This window comes from Mastomys coucha, unplaced genomic scaffold, assembly GCF_008632895.1.
Source record: "Mastomys coucha isolate ucsf_1 unplaced genomic scaffold, UCSF_Mcou_1 pScaffold9, whole genome shotgun sequence".
In the NCBI taxonomy this organism is placed as follows: domain Eukaryota; kingdom Metazoa; phylum Chordata; class Mammalia; order Rodentia; family Muridae; genus Mastomys; species Mastomys coucha.
Window position 1 is genome coordinate 15,536,460 of NW_022196915.1, and position 15,413 is coordinate 15,551,872.

At 41.8% G+C, this 15,413-nt stretch overlaps 1 protein-coding gene across 2 annotated transcripts in view; it reads right to left on the reverse strand.

Annotated features, from left to right (window-relative positions):
* The window catches only part of Cacna2d3 (calcium voltage-gated channel auxiliary subunit alpha2delta 3), an 816,591-nt gene that overhangs the window by 140,516 nt on the left and 660,662 nt on the right, over nt 1-15,413 (reverse strand). For both annotated transcript variants that reach the window (XM_031361417.1, XM_031361418.1), the window contains 4 exons: nt 13,259-13,352; nt 9,636-9,731; nt 2,593-2,714; nt 556-636 (listed from right to left, as the gene is read on the reverse strand). In XM_031361417.1, the coding sequence (XP_031217277.1) occupies nt 556-636; nt 2,593-2,714; nt 9,636-9,731; nt 13,259-13,352 (393 nt within the window). The remainder of the gene's footprint in view (nt 1-555; nt 637-2,592; nt 2,715-9,635; nt 9,732-13,258; nt 13,353-15,413) is intronic.

Genomic DNA, 15,413 nt, shown 5'->3' on the forward strand with positions numbered 1-15,413 from the left:
ATTTCCTTGGATGCTAATCATCACCTTCCTAAATGCATAAAAATGAGCAACCTAGAACTTCCTGTAATCAAGCATTTACCTGATGTCAGGAAATTCTCACTACATTTCCCAACTATCTCCCCTGGGTTCAGTCAACAGAAACCCTGGGAAGGCTTTCTGCTTTTACATGAAATCCCTGGAGCCTCTAGAACAGTGGTTCTCACCTTCCTAATGCTGTGACTCGTTAATACATTCCTTATATTGTAGTGACCCCCAACCTTAAAATTATTCCATTGCTATTTTGTAACTGTCATTTTGCTACTGTTATGAATAGTAATGTAAATATCTGATGGTCTTAAATGACTCCTGTGAAATGGTCATTTGACCCCCAAACAGGTCTCCACCCACAGATAGAGAACCCCTGCTCTAGAACCTTAGTGGGAAGGAGATAACATAGAGCTGAAGAAGAAACGTTTCAGCTTTTCTCCTTTTGAAACCTACCTTTTGGAGAATGGGTGTGCTAGACAAACAGAAGCCCTGCATATATCAGAGTCTTCAATCAAAATCATTGTTTACCTGCCACCACGGGAGATTTCCGTTCATCCAGGAGCTGGATGGAGGTACTTGCAGTCACCACATTGCTTTTGTTGACTGTTCCTGTAGAAAGAAAACTCACCGTAAGAAAAATTGAAGCATTCTGGGGTCCAGGATATAGAACAGTCATACAGTCCATGACCCACCCATCTGTAAAAGTTGCTAGGACTCTGTGTCCAGAGTCCAGAATGCTCTAGAATGTGGACACTCTGACATTAATTCTAGATGCAGCATGAAAACTTGATGCTACCTGCTCTGGGAAGAGTCCAGGTCTTCATATTGAAACCATTGGCTACCATGAAGACCGTAGGCTTTGTTATCTGTGAATACTCCCTGACACGTTTATCCATGTCTGTGGTCTGATTTGTGTTACTTCTGTAGATACAGTTGCCTCAAGCCTAATTATGAAATTATTGTTAAGTTAGCTGCTATACCCTAGATTTGTTATATAGCTATTAACCAGTCTATAAACTTCAAGATTTAAGAACAGTTTTTCTAAGCAAAAACACCTTAAGTAGAGAGATAACTGCAATGAACACTATCCAAACTCTATTAATGTGATGACAGTATAGAGCATGTATTGGCTTCCTATTAGTAAAAACAGTTCCAAAATCTGCTAACTACAAATTATGAGCACTAAGGCTGAATGTTCATCTGGTGCCAGCCTCAGAGAAAGGAATTCAATGAAGGAGAGTTGAATTAAATCCACTAAACTGAGAAACAGGCAAGACAAATCAAACTGGAATAAACTCATGACCAAGGCAATTTAGAATTTTCTCTTAGATCATGTCTAAATAACCAGGTTGTGTCTGAGTGGTCAAACCAAGGAACTTCACCACAGTGGCAGGTACCTGGTTGTGTTATAGGTTTTCCTTGAATCTGAAAGAAACTTAAGTGAAAAGTAACCAGGAAATCCTCTATGATTGTATATTATTCATAATTCTTCCATAAATAACGTTAGTTTCTTTCACTATACAATCAGATTAAATGATCAGTAAAACCTGTTTCTAAAGCCAATGCAAAGGCAATTTTAATTAAATTAGAGTTGATTCTATTCTCAAGCATAAGTAGTCTAGACAAACACAGAGGATTACAAAGTAACTTGGCAAAGGAGACCAGCATGCCTATGTGAGCACAAATGCAATGTAGTTTAGGGATACCATGTCTGCCACAGTGCCAGTTCCCTTATTATGGACTTGATGGCTCCTAGAAGACTCAGGGACAGCAAGCTAAGTATCATTTTCTGCTTTGAGATTAAAATGGCATCATTTATAGGTGGTCTGTAGAACCAAATAGTTCATTGTGTCCTGGTTGACATATCAAGCAAGAAAATCAGATGCAGAGAAGCGTGAAGGAAAAACTATGGAGCCTAAGAAGTACATATGAGAAACTACCCATGTATAGGTATCCACGCTCGGAGTCATATAAACAAGAGAACATGTTCAAAATCCTCACACTAGGAAAGAGCCTCCTGGCTGTGCTACCATAAATCCCACCCCTTATGAAAATCTCAATGCTGAAGGTAACATCTCTATTTGAGTCTCTCCATTAATGAAGGACTCTTGTATGTACTATGTCCCCACCCCCTCCCCATGAAGCTTGTGTGCTTGAATGCTAGGTCCTCAGGTGGGGGTATTGTTTGAGAAGTTTGTGGAACCTTAAGGAGGTGAAACTTTGCTACAAGAAGTGGGTCACTTGGAGGGATGGGGTTGAGGTTGATGGTCTGGCCCCACCTAACAAAGGATGCCTAAACCTTCTTTTACATGGGGCTTGGAAACTGAGAAGTTTGTACTCAAATACCATAGGATGCAAAATACCAAATCTGTTTCCTAAAATGCCCTTTGTTCCATTTGGCTGAGACAAACCTCCACTGTATTAGGGTTTGTCACCAAAGTAGAACAAATCACTGGCTGAGATATGACCTAATATATTCTGCACTGGCTGAAGGCTGAACTTGGCTCCCTCCAGGATTGACACAAATTCCCACAATGACCAGGCCAGCTGAGTGACCTGACCCACCTGTGCTGAAGGGGATGGAGTAGACAAAGCTTCCTGGAATCTGCTCAGCAGCTCTTCTGTACCAGAGAGGGAAATGATCTGCATTAAAAATGTTCTCTTTGTCTCCAGCCTTCAGAAAGTCCCTGAAAATGAATGAGAAGAGTGAGCTGTACCACTCGTGGTGCACATAGGATATCCAAGAGCCTTTGTCAGGAGAGACTAGGGTTGGGTTTTAAAAGTTCAATTTGCTCTCTTCAGCCCAGTAGAGACCAAAGTAAACAATATGCAGCTCACTTTACTCAAAAGTACCTTGTGAGGTCTGGGAGTCAGATTTGAGAGAGTAAAATGAATGCACACTATTGTAGGGAAATTACTGGGAGAACTGTAAGGAAGGTAAGGTTGTCTCCTTATCACAACCTTCCGGTTCTCTTCTTTGCCTAAGCTCCTTATATGTAGGCACCCAGGATGGTTCCTGAGCCCTCAGTGGCACCTCTCTCCTTTCCTGGATTTCCCCTTGCCCATGGCATTTCTCTCTAAGGAGAATTTGTTCTCTTCCCTAAAGCATCCTCTCAAAGTCAAAATTATTCTTCTTACTGAGATTTTATTTTAGTAGATAGCTACTTCATAGAACTTATGGAGTACAATATGATTTTTATCTGTGTATCTATTATAGGAAGAGTCAATTTGTGATTGTCATATCCATCACTTCCCCAATTTAGCAGTGTGTGTGTGTCTGTGTGTGTGTTTGTGTGTATGAGTTTGTATATATTAATATTCTGTTGTTGTTGTTTAGGATGATTCTAAATATATCACAAAATATACTTCAGAAATCATCTTCCACATGAATCTAGTCACATGACACATATATAAGCTCTTATCTCACTAAAATCTCTGAGATATTTGGTCACATGGCCTTCTTTTTCGATGGGCCTAATTTATATATTGTCCCATCTCTTTCCCCAAGCCTGTGTGGACAGCATTTTGCTCAGCTTTGTGCATCTTGTTCAAAGAGCTTTAAATACACAGTCCTCATGGTGGTTAGGTGTCAACTCAATACCTAGGAGGCTCTCTCTGTGCACACCTGTGAGAAAGCGTTTAGACCAGACGTTCTCAATCTGTGAGTCATGCCTCATTTGAGAGTTGAACAAACTTTTCACAGGGGTTGCCTAGGACCATCGGAGAATGGATATTTACATTATGATTCATAACAGTAGAAAAATTACAGTTACAAAGTAGCAACAAAAATAATTTTATGTTTGGGGGGGTCATTCCAACATGGGGAACTATATTAAGGGGTATCAGCATTAAGAAGGTTGAGAACCACTGGAAAGATTAAGGTTACCCTCAGAGAATGTCCATGAAAAAATGTCTTGACTATGTTAATTGATGAGGGAACATCCATCTTAATTGTAGGCAGAACCACTGACTAGATGATTTGTATAGAATACTAGACTAATTAAAATGAAGACAGCAAGCTTACAACTTGCATGTATTCATTCAATCTTTGTTTTCTGCTCTTGACCATAAAGGTAATGTGATCTTTCTCTTGAGCTCTTATCATCCATGGCTTCTGTGCCAAAATGGATTGTAGCCTGGAATTGTGAGCCAAATAAACCCTATTCTTCCTTTAGCTACTTTTCTCACAGCAGCTGGAAGAGAAACCAAGAGATTCTTTTTAATCTACAGCTTTGCTTTCTATGCTGTCAGACATGGATAGTCAACTATAGTTGAGAAACATTACCTGGAAGTTTGCAGAAAAAAAAAAATTAACTTGAGTATTTTAAATTGTGTGGTACTTTGATGCAAATTCTTAGAGTTTCAATCCGTTTCACCAAGGACATGAGCAGCCTAATGTCTAGTATATCCATGCTGCATATTAGTCATTTGATATTCGTCAGTGACTCAAGTTGTCTATAATGGCAGTGCTTGTGTTCAAGCACTTACCCTTAGCAGGTGGCCCCAGGCTATGCTACAGAGCCTATACTATTCAAGCTGAATCACCTCAGCACACAGCAATAAATCATCTTATCTCAGATCATTCTAAGAAGAGCAAGTGATACAGGAAGACCTTTTAAAGAGAAATAGCTGACATTCATATGACTTATAATGGTATAATAGTTCTAGTCATCATTAGATATTATGACTAATTGGTTACTCTGTTCCTAGTCTAAAATTAAACTTTTTTACAGGTATGAATTTAGAAGAAGACAGTACATAGGGTTTGCAACTATCTAGTTTCATACTCCCACTAAGGGTCTTGGGACTTCTCTCCTAGGATAAAGGGACTATTGTCATGAAGCCCCAATGGGTATCTGTTGACCTGACCTTCCTCCAAAGACCCCAGTCACCCTATAGCCTCTGAGACCTTTCTGCTGATAGGTCACCCCTGGAAAGAGGAAATGCTGGCCTCACTGATCCACTGTCTATAAGCATCTTTCAGGAACACAGACCAGTCAAGGAACAAGTCTACATATGGAAGAGGTCATCACTTGGATCAGTAACAGCTCTGTGTTCAATACATAAACCAAGGAGAGAAAATTATGAACTGGGCTCTGACTTGGTAGTTTCATCAACTTTAGCATTCACCTCATAAAATGAGTCTTTAGCTTTATAATGTGAAGTCAGGGTTCTCTTGACTCTCACCCAAGAATTATATCCATCTTCATTAAGGGAAAACAAACAAACAAACAAAAGAACCTTCTGAAACTGGCCTCCCTGCAACCATATTAGAACATTAGAAGGCCTTATTCTTCTACATTATTCACTCCAATATCCCCAAGCTTAAGCATTCAGCAAGTGCTGAATAAATGTTTAATTTATCACAAAATAAATTTGATTCCACATACAGATAAAAGCACTGCAAGCATTTAAAACAAATTTCTTTCATTATAATATTTACCAGATTCCCTAAAATTCCCTCAGTAGTATGACTATCTTCCTTTGTAAATGGCCCATTTGGTTAATATTCATTATAAAATTGTATACTACTGGGACTGGACATAGCAAACCAAAACTAGTTTTAGTATAGCTGTTCACATCTGTTTACTGGCCCTCCCTAATAGCACTCCCTTCTAGAAATCTACCCTTAAACTTTTTAAAAAATGATAAAATTGTCCCCTTCTGATCCAGAATACCAAGTAAATAGTCATGAGGATGACTAAAAAGGTTGGGGTTTCCCTGAGCTAGTTACAGAGTTTAGTAGGGGAACTTCCAGGCTCAATGCTCTATGCAGTAATGAAGCTTCCTGGTTCAAAGGTCATCAAGTATCACACATGCTGGCTTTTACCTTTGTCATTTCTGTTTTGGACATGAAATATTTTATAGACCTGGCTTGCACAGATTAGTGGGTGCCTCTGTCCTCTAGCTCATAGTGGGAAGATCAGATGTTATCTACCCTGGGCCAGTGGGCCATCATAGGCACATCCAGTAAGAGATGAGTATGTCCACATGTATTTAGTGGTGAGATACATAGCAGCAGGTAGGAGGAGCTTCAAGTATATAGCCCTTCATGTTATTCCAGAGGCCTCTCTACAGAATCATGGTGTTTAGGGCAATAGACCTGGAGTGCCACAAGCAGGAATTGGTAGCACAATCTCTCTAGTAACTCTGGTATTTGAGAAAGGATCATGTTGCTGGGGATCCTGGAAGGTCTCTGTCAACTACCAAGCAGTGATTCAGGAAGCAGCCTGAGTGAGTAAGGGACTCTATGTGCCCTCATTTACACCTCTGATAAGTGGGGATGACAACACAGGCCTTACAGGGACACAAGGTGTCCGAAGAACACCAGGTATGAAAGGGCTCTGTCATTTGAAAGGAGCACAAGCAAAAGTATAGATTTCATATAGCTCAAGTTTTGATTCACTGTGGCTTATGCAAAAAGTAGGAAGTAGTTATGTTTTAAACTTAGGACTGCAGAAGAGGCTTGGAACTACACTGAGCAGACTTAATACAACCGGTGCTGTTTGTGGTACACGGAAGATCACCAGAAATATATAAAGGATACTGGTAATATTGGGCTGATGGCTAAGTAATAGGGGCCATGACCATATTGACTTATTTCCAATGTAAGTTGTAGGGGAATGAGATAGATTCCCATTCTAGGAAACTCATTATGGTACAGGTTAATTCTGGTCAAAAAAATTCCATGTTATCTAGATTTCTAAGCTCTTCCCTTCATGTCATAGTCAAAAGCAAAAATTAGAAATTCTAAAACTGGGCAGATGGTTCACTGGTTAATAGTACTTGCTATGTAACAATGAAAACTAAAGTTCAGATTCCAGCACCCATAGAACAAGCTGGGCATTCTGCAAATACCTCTAATTATAGCTCTAAAGGATCCAGCTCCTTCTGTGCTCTCAAGTGTGTGTGCGTACATATATGTATGCACATCTATTCACACAGAAAAATAATTATCTTTCCATCCATGGCTTCAAGAATTTACCCAAACTGCTGGATCTCAGTGAAAACCACTAGGGGACAGGAAGGCCAATGATCATAAGACTAAATGTCAAGTCGCCTGCATGTGAAGCCACAATATGAGTTTACTGAAGATGGAAGAATTCCACTCAGTCAGTGGACATCTGCTGCATCTGCTGCATCTGCTGCATCTGCTGTGGGTCATTGTGCTGCCCTGGGTTTGGCAATCACAGATGCAGGTATGACTATATAAGTTACAAGGATTTGACCTCACAATAACCAAAGGCCTATAACTCCCACTTTCCAGATGATCAGAAAAGAGGCCTGGAATTAAAATTCACCAGGCAATCTGGCATCCTCAAGTATGGGTCTACAACCTTTCAGTTCTACCCTAATAACTAACATATTAACAAGTTGATATGTTTTACTGTTGTTATTTGCTTGTTTGCTTATTGATGTGTGTGTAAAAAAATATTTATTCTTTGATGATTTCATACAGCTAATTTTTTCATATCTTTTCCTGTCCCCCAACTTCTTCCAGATCCTAACCCCTCCTTATCCACAAAACCTCATGCTATTCCTTTGTCTTAAATGGAAAAAGCAAAGAAAAATGACACTAAAAACCATGGAGTCTGATTTATATTAGCCAACTATTCTTGAGCTCACAGCCTGCTCTGTAGTGTGGTTGGTATATCTGGTATAACCCCATTGAAAAGAATTGATTTTTACTCTCTCAGCAGCTATCACTTATGAATAGCTTCTTTTCTAGGGGCTTTGTGTTCACTTCAGCTCTATGTCCTTTGGAGTCACTGGTCAACAGGGCCCCATCGACTCTGCTAAACATGATAGGGTATTGCCAATGCTATTGGTTACTCTCTACAACTGGATAGTGAGACCCTGTTGCTAAAGCCACCATATAGTTGCCATGGCATAAGAGAAGAAGAAGGAGAAGAAGGAGGAGGAGAAGAAGAAGAAGAAGAAGAAGAAGAAGAAGAAGAAGAAGAAGAAGAAGAAGAAGAAGAAGAAGAAGAAGAAGAAGAAGAAGACAAGACGAGGAGGAGGAGGAGGAGGAGGAGGAGGAGGAGGAGGAGGAGAAAAAAATAAATCTAGCTGGTACTCAACTGGAAGCTTTACTCCCACTGGCTAGCAATCATAGTGTTAGAAAGGTACTATACATGCTACCAGAAGGACAAAGTGATCAGTAACCTCACCCAGTTATGAATCCTGCATGAATTAATAGTACCAGCTAAGCTATGCCCAATGGAGCAATAATGGCAGAAAAGGTTAGGAGAGTGAGTAGCCACTTTTTACTGGACTTAAGGCCATACCCATACTCCAGGTCTGTTAGTGAGGCCAACAACCTGAGGGCCCAGGAGAAACCTCCTACTAATCTTGTTTGCTTGTTTTAAAAATCAGTGCCAGCAGCAGTACAATTTGCTTCTCAAGAAATAGAAAATCTCTTTCTGCCTTTGCTCATTCTCTGGGTCCTCTGTGGAGAAGGCGATGTGCAGCTCAATACTCATCCTTCCTGGCAACCTGGTATCTAGAAAAGGCCTTGTTTTGTTTGGGGGGAGGGGTAAAAGGCTAAGTAGGGCTTTAAAAACTCAAGCTGCAGTGAAAGAGAACTTCCAAAGCAATTGATGGGAACTTCTGGAAAGGAGACGGCAAAAGCCCCTGAGACGGAAGTCAAAGCTGATCTCTCCAAACATCTACAAGAAGACCCATCTGCCATTTGTCAAACTTAGCTGGTGCCAGGCTCCCATCCAACGGGAAGGGACAGCTCCCTCATGAGACCTCAAGGGTCAGCACCTCTCAAGCTCATGGCCACAGTATGGATTACCATTGTCCCTGAAGGTCCATTGTGAAAAGTTTTTTGGCAACCTCTGAACTCAGTCAGTTAGTAAACACTTCAAACTTGGCTGAATCTTAGGCCCCATTTGTCCCTGACCTAACAATGCTCCTGCGTCAGAGAAGAGAGATTGAGGAAAAAAAGTTATCAATGAACTTAGGGAAGATTCAGACTATTGGCCCGTGCTGGTGGAATACCCGTATGTTGACCAAGGACTTTAAGCTCCTTAAGAATCAGGACTAGAATGGCTGGAGAGGCAGCTGGCTGCTGGATGGAGCTACTGTTTGTCGCTGTTCCTTGAGTTCTCTTGAGAGCTACACGGAGACAGTGTCAATCCTGATACCTTCAGCAAGCCCACCTCTGGGTGAGAGGCTCTGCATCCTTTCAAGCTGAGCATGGGGGTGTAGAGGTTTATTGAAACACAAACAAACAAATCAGGAACACCCAAGACCCTGGTGGTAATTCCTGGGAAGAATTTCAGGACGAGTGCCCCAGTCATGAGTCAAGAGCCCGGCATGCCCTTCCCTCCAGCTCTTCCTCGGAAGCTGTATCAACTCCCAAGTGAAGTCTGAGATGACTTGCCAGACAGGAGAGGACTCCAGGGCAGTGGACAGAAACCATTGAGTTTGAAGAACAAAGGGTTGCGAGGGAGCAACTGACAGGTGAACACGTGTACTGGGGCCCTCATGGTAGGAGGGAGAGACTCTCAGCAGGCCTTAGGTGGCTGGACCTTAAGAAATGAAATAAGCCGCTTTTGAATCTCTGTTGTGGGGCCCTGCAGAGGGGCCCTCCTACTTACTGATTGGTGAGTTGTTCGGCCCCCACAAACAGGTTGATTCTTGAGAGGCCTGTGCGAGTGCCGAGAAAGGCGACCTCTACACCCTTGTCAGAATTCCTGAAACAGAACAGCAGACATCAGGCAGTGCTTCTAGACAGTAAGCAGATAATGGCTTTTACATCTCAAGACTCACAGGATGTTTGACAAAACGGCAGCTTTGAAACCTGAACTTTAAAAGTCACCAGGGAAGCTCGCCCAGGCGAACATGTCCACATCCACGCATGCGCCACGGTCAGGCTACTAATTCCTATCCCTGACACAGCATGTGTAAAAAGACTTGCAGGAAAGATGAAGGAAACAAATGCTAACAAATACAGCAAAAGCAAGAAAAATCATACTTCCAACCATAAACACTTCCTTCTCATTGTAAGGTTCTTACTGGACGCCTAGAGAAAGCAGCCTGAGACTTAGAGGAGGGATGGGCAGTGTCCAAAGAGCATGTTTAGACTGTGATGCTACCAAGTATATTTCTAGTCTTGAGTTGGGTCTTCCCCGTGGAAGGAAACAAGGAGTCATTGAACCAACTTTGTATTATCCCACAACCTGGGGTTCTACACAGCTGGGATAGAATTTATAGCTTTGACTAGAGCCCACGGCTTATTCCCAAAGAGATGAGTGAAATAATGTTTACAAAATATTCTCCAAAAGGCTCATGTGCTGGGGACTTGGTCCTTGGGTGGTGGGTGATATTTTGGGAATTCTGGTAACTTCAGGAGGACGTACCTAACTGGTAGGAGGAAACCACTGGAGGCAGACATAGGGGGAGTCTCATCCCCGGCTCTTTTCTCCTTTCCCCCCTCCTTTTCTTCCTCCTCTTCCTTTTCCTCCTCTTCTCTCACTTCTTATCTCTCCTCCCCTCCCTCTCTGTCTCTCTCTGTCTGTCTCTGTTTCAGTCTCTGTCTGTCTGTCTCTCATTTATAATGAAGTAGAGCAAAGAGCTCTCTCATATCACATAATATCACTGTTGTCACCATGATGCTCTATACAAACACATAAGGCCAAGAGACTGTGAATGGAACTCTCAGAAACTGTGAGTCAAAATGAATCCTCTATCACTCTGCCTGCTTCTATCAGGAGTTCAGTTAAAGCAACAAAAAAGACAATAACCACAAATGACTTCTTCCAATCTCCCCTCTAAAACGCTTCATGTACAGAAACACCAACAACTGTCTTTATAAAGGACATTCTCTATATCAACATTCATGTTCCAGAGCACAGTTGTATCTGAGCCTGTTCTCCAGGATTCTGAGAAAGAGAAACGTCCTTTTCCACAAACACAATTTTTCTAACATGCAAATTATGAATATGATGGCTATCCCTGGGCTGCTTTGTTTCAAAGCACTATTTGTGTCATTTTCAATATAGAGTTTTTGATTTCTTAGTCTCTGACAGTAGATGAGGTGGCCAGTACTACCTTTAAGTATGTAAGGGGTGAATAAAAACTAACATGATGCGTTTGGCTCTGTTTGTAGCTCACACCAAATTGGAAGGTTAACCAATCCATTACAGATGTGCACAGTGGGACAAGCTACCATTTAAGACATCTGCAGCAAGTATGAGAGATGAGTCAGCAACCTTTGCTCCAAATTCAGAGTTTCATAAGACCCTAAAAGAAACATTACATATTTGTGAGAGAAAGAAACCCTAGATAGGCTTTGATTCTTTCCCATCCTTGTAAGGAATATGGTCTGTGCAGGTAAGAGGACAGCCCGAAGAACCATAGGCATGGCAGTCTCTCCTTGGAGTCCTACCATCATGTCAGACTACCCACTGGAAGTTTTCCATGGTGAGACTACACCTCTGGTGTCTGGAAAGGCTCTGGCCATGCCGAGCTAGGGTTAGCTCCTCCTTCCTTAGCTTCTATCCTATAAAACAGCACTATTTTCCCAAGGGCTTATTGTGCCAATCTGGTAATGAAAAGAGGAGGCTCAGCCTCCCTCTGCTCACACCACAAACCACCAGCAGGTCTTGGTATAGGGTGGAGGAGCTCAACCTTTGAAGCAAGCTACATGTGGGCCTTGACTGTTTGAGCCCACCGTCCTGATATGCACAGCATATTCATGGATGTCCTCGAGCCTTGATGCTGTTCCTACCCAATTACACTCTATTTTATATGCAGTCATAGAAAGGTTGTTTGCATTTTTTTTTAAAAAGCAAATCTGTTTGTCATATTCTCTTCCTTTCTTTTTTTTTTAAGGTTTATATATTTATTATATATAAGTGCACGGTAGCTGTCTTCAGACACACCAGAAGAGGGCATCAGATCTCATTCCAGATGGTTGTGAGCCACCATGTGGTTTCTGGGATTGTAACTCAAGACCTCTCAAAGAGCAGTCAGTGCTCTTAACCGTTGAGCCATCTCTCCAGCCCCCATAGTCCCTTTCTTAAAAGCCTTCAATGGCTTTCTAACATTCTGAATATAAAATCCCAAATCTTGAGGACAGGAGGCACAACTCGGTGATAGAATACTTGCCTAACATGTGTCACACACCAGCTTTATTCTAAAATCTCTACTCTGACCCTCAAGGTCCCTACACACCTCACCGACTGCTACTCCCTCTCTTCACCTTTCACTACCCCTCCACTCTCCATATTTCTCAGTACCCCCAAATTCTTCAAGTGTGAGGACTATTTTCTTGCTCCATGGCTCTGGATCCTGCCAGTTCATTGTCCTGAAGTCTCATTGCCCTTGGACTGGTGTTGTCTCCCCAGTCAACTCTGTCTTGTCATAATCTCCCTGTCTGTACTCCCACCTTCACTACAGTGTTCACAAGTGTAAATGACTTCATATACCAAAGAAGCCATGAGAACACCCGCTATCTGTCTTCTGTCTAGGTTACCTCTGCTTGCCTATTGCCCAGCTAGTACACACAGAACACACACACACACACACACACACATACACTGAATGAATGAATGAATGAATGAATGAATGAACCAACGAATGAATGGCAATGAAAGCAGAATCAGTAAGAGATTTAACAGAGAGGAAAGTAGAAGCAAAGGAAAAAACCAAAGAAAACTGAATCCTGTAACACTTGAGAGCTTAGGGAAAGCACAGAGTAAAAACTACAATAGAAGCTGTTAACACTGTTCTAGCCCAAGCTTTGGACATCAACTACTCTTGATTTCCCCCATTTACACCCCCTCTTCCACTTCAGATATGTGGTTACAGGGTAGAAACTGACACCCCACTGAAAAACAGTTATCCTTTTCCCAAGCCTATTCATAACCTCTCCTGGCCTCCTCCCAAGTTCACTCTAGCCTTGTTGGGAGTGAGGGGGATCTGTGGCAAGTCTGGAAGCTCCTTCTACCACCACCCCCACTCCTCGGAAGTGTCACCCTACCTCCACAGACTGAATTTCATGTAATGCTAAAACTCAACAAATTACATGTCAAGCCCCGGAGTTGCCATCCAAGCCCCTGCCACTGCTCTGCCTCTAGCTTTTGTGGTTAGGAGCTTAGGGGGAAAATTAAAGAACTTTAACACCAGGCTCCTAAAATGGTTTAGTTCCTTAAACCATAACCATATTTTGGAGCTTGAGTGGAAATGGCCACAGAGGGGGACATATGCAGCCACTTACTCAGATTTGTTGAGGGCCAGGCTGGTCCAATAGGCTTCGATAGGGGCACTCACCACAGCATCAAAAAGGACTTCTTGAATCAATTCTTTGTCACCTATTGGGAAGGACAGAAGACAAGAAGGCTTTGGCTAGGCACCAAAGAGGGGCACCATAGAGGTTCCTGGGGATGGTATGAGGTGTCAGCAGGCTCTGTTCTTATATAGGGTATTACTTTATGAGTTAACTTCCCACTGGCTAAAAATACAAAACAGTCTGATATCTGATATGCTGGAAATATCACTAGGCTCTGAGCAATGGGACTAGACAGTAGCAAGCAGAAAGGCTTGGGTGTCCCACACTTTGGTTTTCCTCCAGCTCACCCAACTCACACTTCATGCCAGGGCCGGCATACTAAGTCCTAATTTGGGAGACTAGGAAGCCAGAACTCCTGAAAAAACTGCGTCTATCCATGCTGCCTCTACAGCCCTCACTACAGCTAGCACTTGTTCAGCAGGCTGCATTCAGCAGTGTGTGAGAATGGGAATCCACCACTGATAATTATGGGGACTCATAGAACATGATGTCTTCCATTTAAGACTTTTCTTCATGTTCAAGGGGACAGCTGTCTCTATCCAAAAGCCTACTGGGCAGAGTTCTGTGAAAGACACTGAATGGTAGATCATGAGTCTAGGAGAGGCTTCTAAGAGGCAGGCTGAGTACTGCGAGTAGAAGGGATGAAGAATAAACACTATAGACAATTTCACGCATTGTCAGAAAGATGGTGCATAGGTTGAGATGTGATTGTATAGCAGAGTCCTGTGGATAAGGAAAACAAACTCAATGGAGATAAATGATCCATACAAATATGCTTTCTAAATCAGAGGAATAAAAGCTGTACATATATTTGTATATTATATTATTGCATGTAGTAATTCATATAGTGCTGGAAGAATATTCTAAGGATTCTTTAACTGGAACGTTTGATACCAAAAGTAGCTCAGATTTCAGATTTGAGGGATTCTACAATATCTGACATACATATTGATATAAGGATTTAGAACATGAGTGTATACACAAAATTCATTCTGTGTATGTGTGTTTGTGTGTGTGTGTGTGTGTGTGTGTGTATGTGTATGTGTGATACATAAAAATATATGTCATACATAAAATCTGGATAGAACCACAAACAACAAGGGAATTTTCTGCATGGTATGGTGTCACTATTGTTATTTAAATGTTTTTCAGATTTGGGATTTTACAATCTTTGATGAGGGATGGTAAATTCTGTTCATAACATTTAACATGCAACATAATGAAAATAAGGCCATGCACTGTTCATGGATACCTACTTAAACAGCATCAGTATGCTAAGACTTTACAATTATGAACAAACACAGGAAAATCGCTCTTTGGAAAGGGAGAAGGAAAGGGCAGAGATGTGTAAAGGCTTCAGTGCCACCTATGATATTTCTTCCATAAGAAGCCCCTGAAGCACACATCACAACATATGAAGAAGTCAAGAGATAGTTAAAAGAAGCTGAATTCAGAGCTGGTGAGACACACAGAGGCTCTGAGTTTGGATCTGAGCACCCATGTGATAGCTCATAACCTTCCGTAACTCCAATTTCCAAGATCCAATGCTCTCTTCTGTCTTCTGGGTATGAGATACTTAGGGGGTACACAGGTATGCATGTAGGTAAAACACCCATACATATATGAAAAAATAATAGTTTTTTTAAAATAAACTTAATTTAAAATGCATTTCATAGTATTTCTGTGCTTGAGATATGGTTTTTAATATAACAAGTCAAAGAAATGAAAAATTGGGCTCATCTGCTCCCCATCTGACTTTTCTCGTACCAGAGGATATCCCTAAAAGAAAAGGCAGCCCATGAAACTGTCACTGAACAGCTGCAGAATCTCTATACACCTCTGCTGGGACAGCTTTGGTTATTCTGTAAGACAGTACATTTCAAACAGGTTTACCATCATTGATGAGTGATGTACATTGAGAAGGGAGCAGGTGCCATGATTCTTTTAGGTGACTCCCCCTGCTCAAGTTGTAGCTACTGTAACTGTCGTGTAATTGGGGGTAGGGGTGGGGGTCTGCTAATTTCTCAGGGGAGTATGCTGCTCTTGGGTGGGTTGACAGAGATTCCCCTTCTATCTCTTGGCC